Below are 20411 nucleotides of genomic sequence, written 5' to 3' on the forward strand. Positions count from 1 at the left end.
AGACATTGAATATTCAGCAGCCAGTCAGAAAAACTTGTTTTGTGTTAAGAACTTAGTCTATCCTGAAGAACACTATTTACTATCCTTGAAGCATGGACAAATAAGTTATGTAAGAGTACAGTTCTAGTACAAATTAGTCAGATAGCCCAATATATCAATGGGACAGCTTCAAAAATCAACATTTTCATATAAAGAATCAGGACTTACCTCTTGTGCTTGCCCTGTAGCACCCAGAGATATCACAACCACCTGGGTAGCCAGGTGCCCCAGGATGGCCCCTGGCACCAGGTAAACCTGGAGGACCAGAGCTTCCAGGGGAACCTTTCAGACCTGGGTTTCCTATGACTTGTTCTCCCAGAGGACCTGAAAAATGAATGGCATCTCAAAGGGTACAATATAACTCTGTAGATCCTGTGCAACATCTATTCTCTAATAGCACCCAGCTACTAACTGCTGCCTCGGGACTTTCCCTCTCTTTTTTGAAGGCACAGGAGTTTGGAGAGTCCCCTTTCACCCCGATGAAGACCTATGGACCTCATCCCCATTTCCCACAATTTAGCCCTTTCCTGCTGTTCACCAGTGCCCTCAAAGCTTTGATGTGGCCAGCCTCATTCTGACTGAAGAAGGCTACATAGAACTCTTGTATGCTTTCATCAGTGCCATCTCTTAAACCAGTGCTCAGCAACCTTTTTCACCTTGTGGCACACTTCAGCACTCACTATAACTTCACAGCACACCTAATATGTAACTCAATCCCCTCCCCTCGGGCCAGGCAGCTGCATTCTCCCTGGCTCCAACTCAATGCCTGTGACTCAGCAGAGCCACTGCTATGTGTTTCTCCCACCAAGCAATGCCAGCTAGGACTCTGGGCTCTAGCCACTAGTGTAGACCAGTAGACCCCACTCCTCTTGCGGAGCTGGGTTTGAACCCCAGAGTTCTGGTTCCCAGCCTCCCTCCACTTTAACCACTAGACTCCCACCCCTGGGGGACAGGGAATAGAACCCCAGCACTCCCAGCGCCCCCCCAGCTCTAAGCACTAGACTACACTCCCCCTGCCTTCCCAATGGGGGAATAAAGCCCAAGAGTCCTGGCTCCCAGCCTCCCTCCACTTTAACCAACTAGATCAGTGCTCAGCAACCTTTATCATTCCGTGGCACACTTCAGCACTAGTTACAACTTCACAGCACACTCAGTATACATAACTCGATTCCCTCCCCCCTGCCAAGATCAAGGCACCCCAATCCCCCAGCACTCTAACTTGATGCCAGCGAGTTACCAGAGCCACCACTGTCTCCACCTCAGTCACCACTGCTGCCATGTGCTTCTCCCACCAAGCAGTGGGGCACGTGCCCACGGTAGCGGGCGGCTGTGAGGCACACTAAGCACTGCTTTGCAGCACACCAGTGTGCCATGCCCCACTGGTTGTCTTAAACATCAGGAGGAAGAATTGCTGAGGAGTATGATGACATATCTTCATCCTCAGGAAACACTTTCTGCCCCTGGTGAGCCGGGATCAGGAGTAGAGACTCTCACCAAGGTCTCCCATGTGGAAAATTACCAATCGCTAAGCCCAGGATCCTGGTGGGAGTCATTGGTTTTCAGTATTCCCATGTGAACAGCCGCGTGTTGTACGGATGTGAGACATGGGTGATAACAAAAGATCCAAGGAGAAGGATATTGGCATTCAAGAGGAGTTGTTATAGAAAGATCCTGGGAATAGGATGGATGCAGAAGGTCACCAAGGAGGAATTACAAAGGAAGATACAGCCAAAGGAGAACCTACTGTAGAAGGTTATACAACATGAGTTACAGCTATTTGGGCATATCTTCAGAATGAATGAATGACACATGAAAAATCAAGACCCTGGTATTTGGCATAATGGACGGTTCAAATAGAGGCAGACCCCACAGAGAATAGATAGATGATATAGTAGATTGGTGTGGAGCTCGTGTACAGAAACTAAGCCACTGGACAGGGAAAGATGGAAGGAAATATCAAGGGAGGCACTGGACACCAAAGGGTGCTGAGCCCATGGTGGTTGTTTGATCATGTCAACAGTAAGAAAATCTTAAATACATGGAGAAAATGACTCTCTCTGCTGCTCCCCTGCTGGACCCTGTTCTCACTGAAGTCAGCAATAGTCCCCCTGGGTTCAGCTAAAGCAGATCTGGCTTGTAGAGCTGGGAAAACTAAGATTTTAGGTTCCCACAAAGCGAGGCCAATTTTCAAAGGGCTTTCCACTTTGAGCCACATCTTCAGCTGGTTTATACTTCGCACATCTCTGCTGGCAGATGTTTACCAAAGGGAGGATCTTTGGGAAATACATCCCAGGGAGTCTTAGGAACAGAGGAACTGCCTTACTGGAGCAGACCCATGGGCCATATAATTTCTGGTCTTGGACAGTGGTCAGCAGCAGATAATTCAGATGAAGATGCCAAAAACCCTCCGGAGGAAGGCTTAGGCTAAGCTGTCCCTTGTTTGTCTGAGCGCCGCTTTGAATTTGATACGTGGTTATTGCATGCTGTGCTCAAGCTGTTTCCTTTGGGAGCACGGATGAAGGGTCAACGCTACAACTGAAATTAAAGGATTGTACTCACTGTACCTGCTTGTCCTCTGGGTCCCTGGACTCCTTCCTCAGTGGTTCCAGCCATTCCTTTTTCACCCTTTTGTCCAGGTCCTCCTGTTTGAGGAGAGAGGCATCACTTACCAGAGCTCCACAGCTCTTTTGACCCCTCCTGTGCTGCCTTGCATACGTATCCTTGGGTAACTCTGGGCATAGTGCCCAAAATGGGATCATGCCACTATACACTGAATGTAAGTTTGTGGCTATTTATCAAGCTGTAATTCAAATCAAGTAATCTTTTAATGTTATCTACACCCAGTCCTTGAGTACCAGGCAGTGCCCACATACAGTTAAACCCTCACAGCTGAATGTCATTTTAGTGGTGCTGGAGGAATGACTTTCTCGCACATCTTCATTGTTCTGCTGAACCTGCAGCCTCCTGTGTTTCGGAACCAGTCTTCCCGAACTCACCCAGCTCTTCCGCCTCACCTCACCTCTTCCCACCGCCAGGGGCCAGCATCGAACTGCAGCTCCTAATGAATAAGGCCTAGCTGCCCAGGGAGGGCTGGTTGGGAAACAGCGCTTCCACAGCGTGAAATGTTTTGAGGTTGGGGAACCTGTTTTCATTCTGATGAGGAATGAAAATCAGACCCTAAGAAGGTCTCACCAGCTTCACTACAGTATCAGCTGCCTGGTGTTTAAGACACTGGCCCTGGAATGCGTTGGACCTTGTCTCCACTACATGGTGGATCAACACAGTAGTGATTGATCCCCTGGCCATTGATTTATCATGTCTACTGTAGACACAATAAATTGATCTGAGTTCACTCCCTTCAATGCCAGTACTCCACTAAAACAAGAGTAGCAGCCAGTGTCTCAGGAGAGGAGCCCCAGGGATCTTAACACATGCAAAATACCAAGGTAATTATGCCACTTCAACTGTGCTGTTTGCAATAGCTGAATTAAATCAACAGTGCAGGTAAGTATAGACGAGGCCTTAGACTCAGGTTCAAATCCCTGTGTTGGCTATAATCAGGGTCTTCCATGTTCCAGGTTAATAGCCTGACCCCCTGGGTAGGCCAAGGAGTTAGCCTCATCTTCCTGTCACACTGGAACCTGAAGAGCTCTGTGTAGCTCAAAAGCACGTGCCTCTCTCCAACAGAAGTTGGTCCGGTACAAGACAGTACCTCTCCACCCTTGTGTCTCATCTCTCCACCCTTGTGTCTCATGCCTCCACAAGACTTTTCTCTTGAGGAAATGACTTTTTTCAACAGAAGTTTTGGCCAAGAACTTTTAAGCAGTTTTGACATTAAGTTCTGCCTCTTCTTCATCTAGGGGATCCAGATCCTCACTCACTTTTCGGAAATAGTTGCAGGTTGCTACATCTCTCCATTTAATTGTTATTTTGTTAAGCTTTGTTTTCAGGCAAAACCTGAATGGGCTCAAGCTAGGGGCCTGCTTTTCAGAATGGTTAAGCAGCCCCTGAAGCCAGAACAGTTTCAATCAATATTGTATAAGTTTTGCCGGAAACTTTTTTACAAAAATACCTACTTATTTCTTAACATTAACAGTTGGCTTTGCCCTCCCCTCAAAAACTTGGGTCAATATGTGAGACCTGCTTCTGAGGTGGGACCTTTTTGTGGGCATAAATGATTGTGAGAAGGAGCAGCAGAAATCACCAGACAGGCCTAAGACTCAGACTGCAGGAGAAATCTCAGTGCACTGAGGGGTCCTTTGTGGCACTAGCTAAAATAGCTGCTTGTCCTAAATCTGTTCCTAACCCACATCCAGAGAGTTCCATCTTTTTTTCCCTTGTAGCCATCGAAAGAGAGAGATTTTACTTTTTAAAACCATTTTACTTTTCAAAACCATCCCTCGGGTGAAAATAGTTGGTCAACACAGTTGGTGGATCCTACTCATGCTGGTGTCCATCTTGTTCTCACTGGAATCCAGCACCACAAGAGAGTGGAGGGGGAGAAGTGCTTCTCCAGAAGCAAAATGGCTCTCCTGAAAAGCCCTTTTAAGGGGAGACTTCCGCAACACACATTTCAAGCTGACTTTGCTACAGAAAAGTAAGGCACTACTAAAAGAAGGGGGGCTAGACGGAACAGAAAACAATGGTGCCCTCTCTTCCTTGAATGCTCTTGACAGGGTCAGGTAGCTGTGTGAGCGGCCGTGTGAAAAATGCCAATTAAACCTCAGCCTTTGACTGAAATGCAGAATGAAGCAGCATCTCTCAAAGGGAAGAAAAGGCTCTTTGCACATGTGTGCAGCCATTTCCTTTACTTCCTCTCCCACCAGTCTCATAGTTAATAATGCTCCTGGTGCCTTTTTTGGAGCTGTAGCCAGAAGGTTCTTCTAACAACCTTTAATACACAGTTTCTGTCTCTTGCATGGATTGCCTGATATTGAATGAGGTCTGACCTCTGTATGAAACTCCTTCCAGAGACTTAGCACTCATGGGGTCTCTCTCCTGTGTGAATCGCCTGATGAACAAGGTTGAATCTCTGTCTGAAAGTCTTCCCACATTCTTAGTATTTATGGGGTTTCACTCCTATGTGGATTCCCTGATGGTAAATGAGGACTGATCTCTGCATGAAACTGTTTCTGCCATCTAAACACTTACAGGATCCCTCTCCAGTGTGGATACCCTGATATATAACAATATCGCACTTCCGCATAAAACTTTTTCCACAATCTAAGCACTTTGTTAAAACCATGGTGGCTGCCAGAATGATGCTGCAGTCAAGATTTTTCCTGTAATTAAACACCAGTTCCAACAACACTTTCACCTTGCAAGTGCAGCAGCTTTAAAGTTGAAGCCAAGAGGACAGAAATAAGAAAATATTCTCTCCGAAGCTCTTGTTCTGCATCAAAAGCAGCCAGCAAATTGTTTTGTTTGCTGAGGGGGGAGATAAGAAGCTTTGCATGGTGCTCTCATTCCAACATTAGCACCTTTACTTGGTCCTTCCACTGACTTCAAGGGGAGTTCTGACCAAGTCAGACTTTCAGGTTTGGCCCCGGGGAGTCCTTTTGTGCTGGCCCAAGAGGCAGTTTTAGGAGGTCCATTGGTGTCAGATAGAATGACAGCCCACCTTGGATGGTGCGTGATGCTGTCTGGGTAGGTGTTTTTGTTGAACTGTTATGGTGCATGAATGTCTAGAGGCACCCATCAGGACCAAACTCCACTATGTGCACAAACACACAAGGCCCCTGCCCCAAAGAGCTTGCAATCTGAGACCAGTAACACTACAATGAATGGGAGAAAGATGTACGGCCATATCCTGGAATACTTCCTGCCCCATCAAACTTTGCTTCAAGTCTCCACTGCCTCCCTCAGGCCTGGCTCACCTTATAGCTTGGGATGGAAAGGTAATTGTGTTATACTCGTCAGCCACTTGACGGCAATGTGTGTAAACGCCTTATTTAAGCTAACCTCCCCCTTACCTGGAAAAGCATTAAAGGATCTGGCAATGAACACACCTACAGCATGCAAGCAAAGTCCTAACCTATATCTGGTACAGGAATACATGACACTGCCTGTCCCACGTGTCTCCCAGTGTACTGTTTGACAGAGGGAGGGCTTTTTTTAGTTACCCCCCTTTATGTATTTGTCTAGCTGCTCAATGACACCTGCCATGGCAGATGCTCTGGCTTTGTTCTTAAGACGTATCCAGAGAGTTCCATCTTTTTTTCCCTTGTAGTCATCACTAAATTCCTGATTTCCTAGGCCTGACAGAGATGGGACATGAATGAGTGAAATGACCTTGCAGATCAGCGTAGGAAGTGTGTTCCATGCGAAAGGAGCAACGGGAAGCCATGTGGAGAAGAGAGTCCCTGATAAGGCTGAGGAGGGGAGGGTGACAAGTAATGAGTGGCTCACAGCTACTTAGGAAATCCAGTTAGAGAATGGGTGTTGGGGGAGGGGGTCTAACTGCCAAGTAGACATGATACCAGTGTGAGATTTTTGGCTCAGAAGTGGCAGGGAATGAGGTACAGATATTCAGGCACACCGAGACAGCCAGGGTAACACTGGGCCGATATTCCACTGCTTTGTAATATTACTGGGGTGAGTCTGGTTCAAAGGGTCTTAGAACCATAAGTGTAGAGTCAGTCCTGAAAACTGGATGAGAAGGTAGAGGGGCAGCCTATCCTGCTCAATGTTAGAGATAAGAGCTGAACAAACCCTTCTGATCTAGTCAGCTCCCCACTTCTCTGACATATGGATCCTAAAGGGGTCTTTGTGGGTGGTGCTCATCGCTATACCCAAGGTGTCCAATACTCACCCTCTTCGCCACATGTGATGAATGGGGCAGTGCAGCGTGGCAAAGTGCAGCTCAGGAGAGCCACGTACATGGGGCACCCCTCTGGCCACTCTGCACACACATCCTGCCACATAGTGGGGCAAGAGTTTGGCTCACATGGGGCAGCTGCAGCTGTGTTCTGGGGCGGCTCATGCAGTGCTCCAGGGCAGCTGTGGCTTGTGTGGCATGGCTGCAGACATACTCCATGGCAGCTTCCGTAAGTAATCTGGGGGCAGGGCAGCTTCTGGCTGGGGGTTTTGGCTGTGGTGATCCCTTACATCATTTTTGGACACCACTGCATACCATGCAGGATATATTGAAAAGGACCAACACTCGGTTCTCGGGGCTCATTTCCTATATATCTGGAACAAGAGGTTCTTTTAGGTGCAGAAGCCACCCTTCATCAGTCATTATGTCTGAGAATACAAAGGCTGTCACAGTAAAGCCCTGCTTAACATTTCAGTCAGTACCTCTTTCCCCAGGATATCCATCTTTGCCTGGCAGTCCTGGAATGCCATCTTCTCCTCCTTCTCCTCTAGCACCAGCAGTACCTGGGAGACCTGGTGGTCCAGGTACTCCCGGCTTCAAAGTGTCATCCCACATGGGAACTGGCTTCCTTGTATGTTCATGGATGAATGAGTCAAATTTCAGCACATGAGCTGAGAAGGCAAATCAGAAAATGAACTGCCTCATCTGTACTCTGGAGAAGATGCTGAGGTGAACAAAAGGCCTTAGGTCAGGACCTCAGCTGGCATGAATTTAACATTGGCAGATAAAATAATAAGGGTCCAAGAGCCTTTTGCCCACTGTTAGGCCAATCCCTAACCTTCTACCAGGCTCAGGAAAGGCTCTGTAAGTTCTTCCAATTGAACAAATATAGTTGGAGTCTGTCAAATGTAGAGCTATAAAGTAGACGATTAGGTTTAGAGCCAAGTCAGGGCCAGCATGTGTGTGGACATGCAACAGTGCCACCCTATCTCACAAAACATTGGCTCCATCTGTACAAGACATTCCTCTTCCCCCACCCCACAAAAGCCTCTTCTGGTCCTGGATCGGAAATTGTCACTCCATTTAGTTCCGAGGACTAAGGCTGAAACAAATCACCAAGCCCTTGAAATCTGAAAGCCCTTAGAAACAAGGTTCTCATTTTGGTCCATTTTTAGTTTCACATATACAGTTCTGATGCTACAAGGTTATACATTTAAGTCACATAAAGTGCATAGCAGAGAGAAGGCAATACTAAAGTCAGTCTTAAAGTGCAATGTACCTATCGTCAGACCAGAGAAAGGGTGGTTTGGGTTTGAAGAAAGTGCTAGCTGGAAACATTGTTGAGTTTCCAAAACTACAAGTAGAGTGTTTGAGAACCACTTCTGTTCTGTCTGTTCCCCGACCCCCAAGTTTATGGTAGATAAGTGAAAATAGCTCTAGTTTTGGCTCATACCTATTTTCCATAGTCGTGAATTAACCTACAAAAAACTTTTGTTGTCACAGAGTCTTCTCTAGTTCTGGGTTTGTTTTGCAGAACTCATGTCAGGGTGAATGATGTGGTCTGATTTCACTCTGCATACTTGGATTTTGTCCCATATATTAAAAAAAAGAAAAGTATAAATAAAAATCACCAGGTACCATGAAGTTGTCAGTCTAAACTGCAGAAGTCACGAACTGAAGAAGACTCTGCTGAGTCATGGTCTTGCTATCTGACTTTTGGCAAAGCACTCACTAGACCTCCCTGTGCACTGGTGGAACCCAAGCAATTTTGTTGCTCTTCAGCCTAGGGGAAACAAACACACTTTTCCTTGGTGCATTCAATGGTCAGTGCACTTGGTCCAGGCTGCATCATCTGTTCTGAGCTTCCCAAGTTCCACGTACCCAGCTGTGCACCCACTCAAAAATCAAGTCTCATGTTCTTCTCTGCTGTAGAAACTGAAGGACCAATTAATGGATCGCAGCAGTAATTTTTCCTTACAGAAAACAAATTTCAATCCAAGCCTTTTCCTACACTTACAAGAAAAACTCAGGACAAGATGCCAAGCAGGACTGCAAAATTATACATCACATGTCTTTGTGTTACTGCAACTTAGGGTTAAGGGGTAAATGCTCAGTTTTGAGGCCTGCTTGAGAGAGGCCTCACTTTAATGCTCAGCACCACACAGGATCAGACTCTGTATCTGGTCCAAAGCCCAGTGAAGTAAATTCCTGTCAATGGATTTTGAATCAATTCTTTATTATGCGGTGAAACTTCAAGTGTCTTAGAAGCGCTACTGCTCAAAGAGACACGTGATACTTACTCTGAATCATCTGCTCACAAGCCTGACTAACCAGCTGGTAAATTGTGGCCAAAGATTGTGGTTCTCCCTGAAGTAAAATTGAAAAGAATTAAATACTTTAAAATGAAGTGGGTAGAATTAAGTTTTCTGATGGCATATTCTTACCAAAAGCTTGAACTACTGAGATATTCATCACTATGAGATGTCTCGATTTAGTCATCAAAAGGCTTTCTAGCAATAAAAACTTAACTGGTAAATACCACTATTTTGCTTTTACCTGAATCTGCAGATTGGTTATTATAAACTCATTAACAAATGAAATGAACCACAATTAAAGAGTATATTGGCATATATAATTATATAGTGTAAAGGCTGATAACAGCATATCTAGAATATAAATCAGTATTCAGTATAATTTAAAAGTAAGGATTAAATCTTGCAATTTCATGTCTCTGTTTCTGAATCTTTTATGAATGAATTTTGACTCCTACAGCCATAGTGCATGAATAAACAATTACTTTCTGAGGGTTTTTTTTTGTTTTTTTTTTAGTTTTTACACAGTAGGATAAAAATAACTTGGAAATAAACATTGATACTATGAAAAATCATAACCATAGGAAAATGGAACCCTTCCAGGTAATGTTCCCTCGAATTTTTCCATCTGTGTGCAGAATAAATTTTATGTACACAAAGGCACATGGGATGTGCACCACCAGTAGAAACAGATGCTGCTGGCTCCTGCCAGCTGTGGGCACTCTGCTAATCAGCTGGGAGGCATTTGAATCTCTCCTGGGTAGCCACTTAAGTGCTCAGCTTACAGGGAATACTTGTTTGAGGCCTCTTGATAAAACTTCCAGCTGTGGCTGGTACTGTTGTGATCAATGTGTCATCTTGCAAAGAATTAAACAAATTGGCCGCAAGGCCAAGGAAAAAACAACAATCACAACACAAAAGAAAAATCACTAAAACCAGTGGAGCTGACAGCCACTGTGGGCCTGGGGAAAAGGTGGGAGAGGAGCCCAGCTCCCAGCCCCCAGAAAAAGCAGGGACAAGGGCAGAAGGGATAGTCATCCCTGGGCCCCCACAGTGCTCCCTCAGATCTGTGCATGGAATAGTGGCACGGCACTGCCATGGTGTTCCAAAGGGGCCTGAGTTCCAGCCACCACCACTGCTACTTTGGTGCAGTGGCAACTGGAGTTCTGGGCCCTTTTGAAATGACAGGTCTTGTGGCAACTGTCTCCTTTGTTCCTCCCTCCCCCATGGCTGGACCTGTCAAAAAGAAGAGCTGGTTTAAAGGGGAGGTGACAAAATGAACAATCAGGGACCAGCTTCAAGTAGAAAAATCTTGTACCTTGCCTCAGCGAAGGGTACAACTCTACTGGAAAGAACATCCCATGATGCCAAATCTCAGAGCCGGGGTCTAGTGACGTGGGCTCGCAGGACTGGGGTTGTGGGGCTGACAATAACAACAAAGACAGTCCTCCTCAGGTTGAAACCCACACTTGGAAACCAGTGAGGAGAGGGAGGGTCTCAAAGCCCTTGCTCTTGTCTGAGCAGGACTGTCTCCACTGCAGCACAATCCTGAATCACCTGACCTGGGCTCTGAGACTTGGTGGGGTATGTTTTTCTTTGCAATGTGGCTGTACCTGAAGACATCTGCAAAGGGAACCCAGTAGGGAAGAGGTCCAGGTAATGGGTTTCTAATGATGTCAGCAAAAGTCCATAGAAGACAATGAATTTCATTGATGTCAGTGGGCTTTCAATCAAGTTCCGGCATAAGACAAAACATTATGGCACATTCTCCATTTGAATTGCCTATAGGCGAGGCTTGAATTTTGCGAGTTATCACGCGTAATTTACTGACTGTGCGCTAGTACAAGAATAAGGTGGATTCTCAGGTTCCAAGTGCTACCCAGCAGCACAGAACAGGCCAAACAACAAATCCTGGGTGAAAAATCAGCAAAGTCATTTCGGAGCTTAAATCTGATTGAATGATCTTCAAAGGTGCCTAAATCTCATTAAAATAAAGGGACGATCAGTGCCCCCAAAAGCTTGGAGGGGCTATACTATTATGCAAAACATTTTTATCAGGGGAGTCAAGCTGTTGGTAAGCTTCTTTTCTCTCCCTCCCCCATTACTGACACTCTATGTCACAAATATGAGAGGGGTAGCCGAGTTAGTTTGTATCTTCAAAAACAACAAGAAGTCCTGTGGCACCTTATAGAAAATATCTGTTAGTCTACAAGGTGCCACAGGCCTTCTTGTTGTATGTTACAATGTCATGTCAGATTCCCATGGAACAATCATTCAGGGGAATGGAAAGCCAAGAAGCTATAGGTAAATGAGGTGGTATAGCAAAGAAATAGCTTAATCATGCCACTTTTGCATAGTGTACATGGCCTTTTTAATGCTGCACTCAGTAAATGTTCAGCACAATATAAAGAAATCCAAGGAGAACTCACTTTCTCTCCCCTTTCTCCCTTTGGACCAGGCAGACCCTGTTGGGAAAACAGAGCAAAAATAAACACATTTTAACCTGGGAGAAGGTAAAAAATGGAACGTAAAGGGCCAATTTAATAAAAGCCAGGATTATTGTACAGATTGAACCTCTCTAGTTTGGCACGCCCGGGACCTGACTGGTGCATACGAGAGAATTTGCCGGACCACAGGAGGTCAATAATGTCTAGAACATTGCCACCACTTCCACTGCTTCTTAGGCACTTAGAAGACATTTAGGTGTAAATTACAGCTAAATAACAGCACAGAACACTGAGAGCCAGGACTGGTGACTGTAAACAAACTTTATGGGACCACAGGAAACTTGGCCACACCCATGATGCGACATCATCTGGCTAACTAAAATCATGGTAGTTGCCAGATAAGAGAGTTCTGGATCAGAGAGGTTCAGCCTGTATTATTCGACCAGTGTTATTCTCAAGAGAACAGCCAGAGGTATGTTCACAGGCTAACTCCAAATTAAGGACCACATTTTCAGATGCTCCTTCCAAACCTATAGTCTCAGCTATTTGCATGCACAGAACCCAATGAGTGTGCATGGGGTTGCACAGAAGAAGCTGACCTGTATATGCACAGCCCTATTTGTGGATATCTTAGGGTCGTATATCACAGAATTATGCAAAATGCATGGCTAATGCCATATTGTTTGGCCATGGGCGTGTGAACCAGTAAACACAGGGGCTGTAATTAAAGAGTTACAATGGAAATTTGACAGAGTAGCTACCACCATTGAAGCTAAATACCCTGTTCCTAAAACATCTTATCGTGCCTAGATAGTGCAGCATTTATGCTAGGCAGCTGTCTGTCATAGGAAATCATCTGCAGTATCTAGGCGCAACAGGGAGGAGTTAAAGGATGGAATTCCAACCCTAAGCTCAGACATCTATCTTTTCCCCAGTGACGCTCAGATGATTTACACCGATTCCCTTCCACATCAGTGTAAATTCTCTATGCATCAATTGGAGGAGAGATTCCCCTTCCAAAACCACTTTATTATCTGGAATGTGCTGTTGTAAGGAGTCACATGGTCCACCTCTGCCAATTGCAGCAGAGCAACAGGCCAAGAGAAGATATCACCTCAGGATCAATGAGTTTGGTCTCTTCCATAACATGTGATCCCCCTAGTTTGATTGCCACTCCATTCACAACCACTGAAGACCAAATGGGTTACAAATTCCCAAGGATTACACAAATAAGGAGCAATAGAAAAAAGACTCTCAGAACCATCAAAATGCTACAGATTTGCCAAGGTAAGTTCCTCTTACATGCAGAGAGTTCTTCATCTGAGCTAACAGGAAAACTACAAAGTTCAAATGTGAGCTGAGGCTTACCGCAAAAGCTTGGTTCTGTGGGTTTGGTTCAGGCTCATCTCTAGCACTTTTCTTTTTTCCAGCTCAGACTCTTGTATGGAGAAATTTCTGATCAGTGGATTTTATTGAGCTTAGAATCTTGCCAGGCACAATCTTGCCAGGCACATGAACAGCTAACTCTGAGTCTGCTCCAAGATATTTGCCATCCAGGTCTTTGAAGAATAGCCGAAGTCCCTTCCACCAGAAGAGATGGATCTGAACTAAAGGCCTCAGAGCAACACACATTGTGAATGCAGATGAACTTGACAGCTGCCTTTCTTTTCTATTTAGGGCTCCATCAGATTCTATGCCCTCATCAGGCACTGCTGGAATACCATGACATAAAACTCTCCAACAACTTACAGTGGGTCCAACATCACCAGGAGGTCCTCGTTCTCCATTGCTGCCTCGGGAACCTGTTATTCCTGGGAAACCCTGCAGAGATTAAATTATGAGATGCAGCTGTAGAAAAAGCTCAGTCAGTTGCATGTTTTCTTCCCTTACTTGAGGCTGACATCTCCCTATGACTCCAAGGGCACCAGCAGAATGTGTTTAGAGGGCTCAGTTAAAGGCATTGTGCCCTTCAGGTTCATGCCAACACATCATCCAAGCACAAATACAATGTTAAGAGTATATCAAGTATGAGTCATGTTCACATCATTCCCTGTTACAGTCTCAGTTATGGTCAGGGGGAGCAGATGTGAATTGTGCCCAGGACTTGAAATCTGATTTTTTTTACCCTTTGGTTCTTGGTTCTTTCATTCTCTATTCAGATTATTTTAGTCTTAGCCCAGAGCACATCCCTTTTTCTTAAGAGAGTTCTCGCCTCTTTCTTAGAGCTGTGCTTCCCTCCAATGTGTAACTGCATCAACGATGAAGAATTATTTAAAGAAAAAGAAACAAACAATCTGCATGCTCTAGACACCTGAGTTTGCTTCCCTGGTGTATTTCTGCAGGTGCCAGAACTATTCAGAGAAAGGGCCAGTTATATGCTATGGATTTGTATTTTTCCCCCCCACTGGATTCTATTCACTAGTAACTGACAGCTATTTAGTGGGCTGGGGGAAATGAGATGGAGGTTTTGTTGTAATTCCAACGGCACAGGTGGCACCTTTGCTATTCAGAAACTGGTTTGTTGGTGCTTGCTGGGCCTCGTGAAACTGGGTTCAGGTCCCGTGTCAGCCATGTGCTGCCTGTAGTTCAGGGGTGGGTCAATAAGCCTCTGCATTCCTCTCCTCCTTCTGTACGAGAGGGGGGAGATGGTACTTCACTGGTGTGGAGAGACCCATGACACTAATGTGACTGGAAACATGTAAAAATGTAGCTAATCTACAGGCTGTCCTGGGTGAAACAGGAGCGACATATTTGTCCTGGGGAGCAGCTCGGGTCCCACTGGCACAAGGAGAGCTGAGTGAGGAGATCATGTCCATCTGCAGCTAGTGATTTCAGTCTAGCCTCCTGTGGGCCTTAAACCCATTCACCAACTAAGACAGATGTAGCCACCTGGACCACTTAACCCTCAGGCAAAGCCCACGTCCCTCAAGTGCAGTGGTGGGACACTGGATGCCTGCACCTCTCATGCACTGGGACACTGGATCCCTGCACTTCCCACACCTCCCCCTCCCTCCCTCCCAGCATTTTCAGAGGAGCCACGAATCACCTGATTCATGCTCCATCCCTGCTCCTGACCCTCCCTCCCAAAGCTGGAATGCTGTGACCAGATGTTTGCAGCTGTTCCAGCTCTCAGAGGGCATGGGGGAGAAGCAGGGACAGCATGATTTCCCAATGTGCAAGAGGTGTGGGAGGGCCCTGAGGCCCCTAAGGAAACCCCAGCGGGACGTGGGCTGCTATAGCCCACTGAAGTGAAGAAGGGCCGCTCATGTGGCCCACCCACCAATCATGGCTATACATCCCTACTCCAGTGGTTGCTCACTAGATAAGTCTACTACGCCGAAGCTAATGGAGCTACTCCTTCAGCTGAAGCAGTAGGGGCCGAAAGTCTCAGGTTCTGTCTTAGATGGTTGGTGAATAAGTTTAAGGTCCACAGTATGCTAGATCCTGTGACAATCTGTGCCAGGAGCAGTTACATGGGATCTATGGAAAATTTACCAAGTCAGAAGGAAGTGAGTTATTATTGATAACAAGCTTTAGACTGACATTTAGTGCAAGCTCTTACCCTGGGTCCTGGTGGCCCTGGAGGCCCTGCTGTGCCTTCCAGTCCTCTCACCCCCTGCAAACCCAACAGTGTATTAACAAGAGGCTCCAAACCACATCAGTGAGAGTTGCGGGTGAAGTGATGTGATCCTTCCTCCTTTACCCACAGCTTATAAAGGGCAACAAAAATGGTTAGGGATTTGGAAAGGAGGCTATATGATGAGAGATTAAATAACAGAACTTTTCAGCTTGGGAAGGAGAAGGCTAAGGGGCGATGTAATAGAGGACAGATGTGGAGAAAGCGAATAAGGAAAAATTATTTACTTGTTCCCATAACATACAAACTAGGGCCCACCAAATTAAATTAATAGGCAGCAGGTTTAAAACACACAAAAACAAGATTTTCTTCACACAGCGCTCCATCAACCTGTGGAACTCCTTGCTTGAGGATGTTGTGAAGACCAGAACTTTAACAGGGTTTTAAAGAAAACTAGATAAACGCATGGAGGTTAGGTCCATCAATGGATATTAGCCAGAATGGGTCAGAATGGGATCCCTAGTCTCTGTTTGTCAGAGGCTGGAAATGGATGACAGGAGAGGGATCACTTTTATGATTACCCGTTCTGTTCCCTCCCTCTTGGGCATCTGGCACTGTCCACTGTCAGAAGACAGGACACTGGGCAAGAGGGACCTTTGGACTGACCCAGTATGGCTGTTTTTATGTTCTTATAAATGGAACATAACATCTGCCAAACACACCAGAACTCTAGTCGCTGCTCAGCCACATAAATCTAGCTGACAGCTTTTGCAGCCAAATTTGAGAAGTCTGGATCAACAATTCACCAGCCCTGCTACCACAGGCTTGCCCAGTGCTAGCAATATCATCTGCAGAGGGGAGAGTAGTAAATAGCACAAATGTGGCCTCTGGACAGCAGAACATTCATGCTTGCTCCAGGAAGCTGTGAGAAGAATAGGATGCGAAAGCTCTGGGCTAAGTAAGGTACCGAAAGAGACTAATTTACAGTCCCAGTCATTTCCTCTTTCCACCACCCAGACACTTTGCCATGCACTTTTTAAAGCAAGGGGAGCAGCTACAGTCTGGCTAAACTTTTGACACCCCAAGTGAGTAGGGTAAGGCACCTAAGTCTGAACTTGCACACCTAAAAGTTGGCCAGTTTTCAGAGATGCTGTACAACTTCAGTTTCCCCCATCCACCTCAGGGCCTGTGGGTGCTCAGTATCTCTGCAACTCAGGCTACCTATGGAGGGTTACGTGCCCAGGTTTGCGACTCTGGGTCTGTTTTTTTACCTTTGCTCCCTGAATCCCATCTCTGCCTGGAGCTCCCTGGGCACCAGGAACACCCTGGAAAACAACCACTGATGAGTTTGGCATCCATAAATGACATCCCACTTCCTGCTTTTTAATGGTGGAAACAGAGGCAACCTCCAAAGAGGGCAACCAAGCAGAGCTGAACTAAAAAGAGAATAAAGCGCTAAGTGGTCAATGAAATTCCATTTTCAACCTGTTCTATCTTCAAGTATTTGAAACTGGATGGCATTCTTCATTCACCATCATAAGGTCAGATTCCTCTTCTCTATGGGTATGTCTACACAGCAAAGTTATTTTGAAATAACTTTGCCAGCACCTATGCAACGCATCACCTATTTCAAAAGTATTTCGAAATAACGGTTGGCTTATTTCAAAATAGGTAAACCTCATTGTACGAGGAAAAGTGCCTATTTTGAAAAAGGTATTTTGAAATTTGGGCTGTGTAGACAGGGAACAGAGGAATAAGCCAATAGCTATATTTCACAATAGGCTCAGTGGCTGTGTTTACGCTAGCGAGTTCTTTTGAAAGAGTTTTTGAAAGAAGGGGGCTCTTTCGAAAGAGCCCACGGAGCGTCTGCACATAAAAATTGTTCTTCCGAAAGCAAATTGAAAGAACGCGGCGCTCCTTTTGAAAGTGCCCTTCCACTCCCATTTCAGGAGGAGCGCCGCCTTTCATAAGCTTCTTTTGGAAGAAGATGTGTGTAAATGCTCTGCAAGGCTCTTCTTTCAAAAGAGCAGTCCTCATGGCATGTGATTTTTTTGATCCCTGGCCTGTTCTTGTGAAAGAGTGGGGGCTGTGTGGACACAATCTTTCAAAAGAGGTTTTTTTTGGAAGAGATCTTCCAGAAGGGCTTCTTTCAAAAGATCTCTGTAGTTTTGACGTAGCCTATATGTGCAGTCCCTCTATTTTGAAATCGCTGAGGGCTATTACGAAATGCATTTTTTGTGTAGATGTGTTCTTTCAAAATAAGCTATTTCAGACTCTCTCTTCTGGAATAGCTTGTTTTGAAATAGCTTTGCTGTGTAGATATACCCTAGCACCTTCCATAACAGGAAGTCGTAAAAAAGTTTCACAGACCCAACAGGACTGTTTGTTGCACAGGAAGTGGCAGAAAAGAGGGGGCAGGGGGGTGTCAGGCTGTTGGCTTCTCCTGATGCCTGTCATTGCTCTTCTGTTTGTCCATCAGTCAGTTTACTCTTCTGGGGAAATGGCCCCAATAACGTATTGCAGCGTGGTGGGAGGCTGAATGGATCCATGTTTGCCAAGCTTCTGTGCAGGCTCAGATGCAAGAGCACAACAGCAGTGCACAGTGCTACTGTTGATTTCCTGTGTGGAGGAGATGTGGTTTCCAAGTGGCAGGGAGGGGGGTGGAAACAAAGGCAGCAAACTCCCAGGATTTCAAATGTTCAGCAGGAGAATCGGGAGCTCTTTGAGCCAAAGGAGTGTTACTGACTATATTACCTGCAGGCCTGGGATTCCAGTGTCTCCTTTCTCCCCTTTAATTCCTGGGGGCCCCTGGAATGAAAATGTAACAACAGAGTTGCGTATAGTCTGCATCATCCCTTACGCTGGGCAGCAGTATGTCTGACCAGGGTTGCTCATCGCTAATAGTCAGTTCAGCAGGGCCACAACCCCAGTACCACCCCGCACTTCTTGAAATGGTTTGTGTCCTTGGGGAGCCTTACACCCCTTCACGCTATGCCTGGTGTTTTAGTGCAGGGGGAGTAGGTGTGTATATGCCCATGTGTGCAGTAGACGCGCACACCCACTGCTTCTCTAACCCTGACGAATGGACTACTAAAATTGTAATACTTTTTTGGGCTCTTGAAAGGATCAGCTGTCCCCCAGTGGCCAGTTTTAAACCAAAGGGACTCAATTTAGGGTCTTGTTAATGTTAGAAAAATTAGCCATCCCTACCATAGCAACAGTGCTGCTAGAAGAAATAGCAATTAAGCACTGGTATAGATAGGACTCTGGTGATTCTAGCTCCACATCCCTGTAACAAACAAAACCAAACCCTTCCCCCTCTCCCAGATGCATCCTTCATGCAGAGCAAGAGTTGGGATAAAAGCAACAGGAGAAATCACATACCACTGGACCCTGCACCGTGATTCCTTGGGAGCCTGGTGATCCTTGTTGTCCACCGGGACCTTCTGGTCCAACTTGGCCAGGAGGACCTGGCTCACCCTACAGCCAGCCAAAGAAAAGAAATCAAATGTGGGACAAAACACTAGCAACTTCCACATGCATTGACTGCACCGTACGACGTGCTGCTGGCTGCAAAAGGATGACACAAGGGCTGGAAGTGTCCAGTATTCTCTGTCATACAGACCCTTGTCTTTGCAGTCCCAGGGTTTCATCTGGCTTCCAGAGAAGTCAACAGCAAAACTCCCACTGGTTTTCCGGGAAGCAGGAGCAGCCCTGCCCTACAGAAAATTACTCCACTAATTGCAGCTGGTCAAAAAATGGGGGAAAAGTTCTGCAATGTCTCAGCTGGCAGCTGTCCCTTTTACAATGCCTGTTTCTGACCAGCTCTATCAGTGATGTTGGCTTCTGTGTGGTTACACTGGAAAAGGCAAGCAGTGGGCTTTCCCCCTTGCTCCTTTACTGGGTTCTCTCAGTCATGCTTTCATGGGCAACATATAGCAATGAATGACTCTAATTTGTAAACCAGGAGTGGCTGACCAGTTAGAGACTAAGAACGAAAAGAGCTGTGGATAGAGTGCAAAGAGCCATGTATTATGTATTTATTTTAATCTATCTATCTATCTATCTATCTACACTATAGATAGATAATACACGGCTTAATACCCCACCCCGCCCCCAGAGCCAGGCACCTCCCACTCCACCACCAGGCACTAACCCAATGCTTGAGCAGGAGCCACATTTCATTGAACGAAGAGCCACATATGGCTCAAGAGCTGCGGGTTGACCACCCCTGTTATAAACGCTCTGGATACAGATTTCGATGCCTCCCCCAGATACGCAAATTCCAGGACATTCAGCTCCAGCATTTTGTTCTGTGCTTGTCTCTGCTCATTTGCAGCACTGATACACCCAATGTCTGTGGCTCCCACTGTATTTCACATGTCCCGTAAACATGGAGTCAGGTCAGCCACACACAACAGGGAGAACAAAAGTGGCTCACAACTGGGATGAATGTTTTCTGATGGAGGTGGGCTACTTTCGTAGAAAGAAGCTTTTCAGACACATGTGATCAACACAATTAGGTGCCTGGAGAATTCTGAAGCAGGGATTGTCGATATTATACAGCCCTGAGCACCCGAGGGGCGGGGTGCTTAAATAATCATATAATCTTCAGTCTGAGTGCACACATTTTTATTGTTGGGTTTTTAAAAATCTATGGATTCCTGCCCGAAGAAGGCTCAATCTTTAACGCAGGGATTACTTCAAATGTGGGCTACGTGGATGTAAGGAAGCCCACTGAAGTTAATGGTGTTGTACCTGCTCTCCTCTGGTCTACATACGGTTTATAGCTGCCTGAAAGAAAACTAGAGTGTTGTTATTACTCACCTTCGGTCCTGGCGCCCCTTGCTCCCCTTGTGGGCCTCTTCTCCCAGGACCGCCCTGCCAAAGAGGGACAACGCACAAGACTCTCTTATCATGAACATTAAGCAGCAGTTGTACTGGAATAGTATTTAGGAACCTGCGGAATGGACCACTCCACAGTGCTAGTTACTGTCCACACACATAAGAAGATGCTCTCTGCCCTGCAGAGCTTGAGAGTGGGCTATATCATAGAAAACAAGGGCTGGAAGGGACCCCAGGAGGTCATCGAGTCCAGCCCCCTGCGCAAAGCAGGATCAATCCTACTAAATCATAGCAAACAGAGCAGGAAGCCACAGTGACAGTGAGACACTAGTCAGTGTGAAAAGCAGTGGTCACTGCACACCAGCTGCTGGACC

The 20411-nt window shown here is 46.0% G+C and overlaps 1 protein-coding gene across 2 annotated transcripts in view; it reads right to left on the reverse strand.

Moving 5' to 3' along the window:
- The window catches only part of COL20A1 (collagen type XX alpha 1 chain), a 127830-nt gene that overhangs the window by 6673 nt on the left and 100746 nt on the right, over nucleotides 1-20411 (reverse strand). Inside the window, exons 29-39 of one of the 2 annotated variants that reach the window (XM_075011846.1) lie at nucleotides 20020-20073; nucleotides 18577-18672; nucleotides 17947-18000; nucleotides 16464-16517; nucleotides 15178-15231; nucleotides 13365-13436; nucleotides 11598-11633; nucleotides 9157-9223; nucleotides 7339-7527; nucleotides 2604-2681; nucleotides 208-363 (exon numbers count right to left, since the gene is read on the reverse strand). In XM_075011846.1, the coding sequence (XP_074867947.1) occupies nucleotides 208-363; nucleotides 2604-2681; nucleotides 7339-7527; nucleotides 9157-9223; nucleotides 11598-11633; nucleotides 13365-13436; nucleotides 15178-15231; nucleotides 16464-16517; nucleotides 17947-18000; nucleotides 18577-18672; nucleotides 20020-20073 (910 nt within the window). Of the gene's footprint in view, nucleotides 1-207; nucleotides 364-2598; nucleotides 2682-7338; nucleotides 7528-9156; nucleotides 9224-11597; nucleotides 11634-13364; nucleotides 13437-15177; nucleotides 15232-16463; nucleotides 16518-17946; nucleotides 18001-18576; nucleotides 18673-20019; nucleotides 20074-20411 lie in introns of those variants that run through there. The other variant, XM_075011847.1, reaches the window with a different exon arrangement.

This window comes from Carettochelys insculpta, chromosome 17 (assembly GCF_033958435.1).
Source record: "Carettochelys insculpta isolate YL-2023 chromosome 17, ASM3395843v1, whole genome shotgun sequence".
In the NCBI taxonomy this organism is placed as follows: domain Eukaryota; kingdom Metazoa; phylum Chordata; order Testudines; family Carettochelyidae; genus Carettochelys; species Carettochelys insculpta.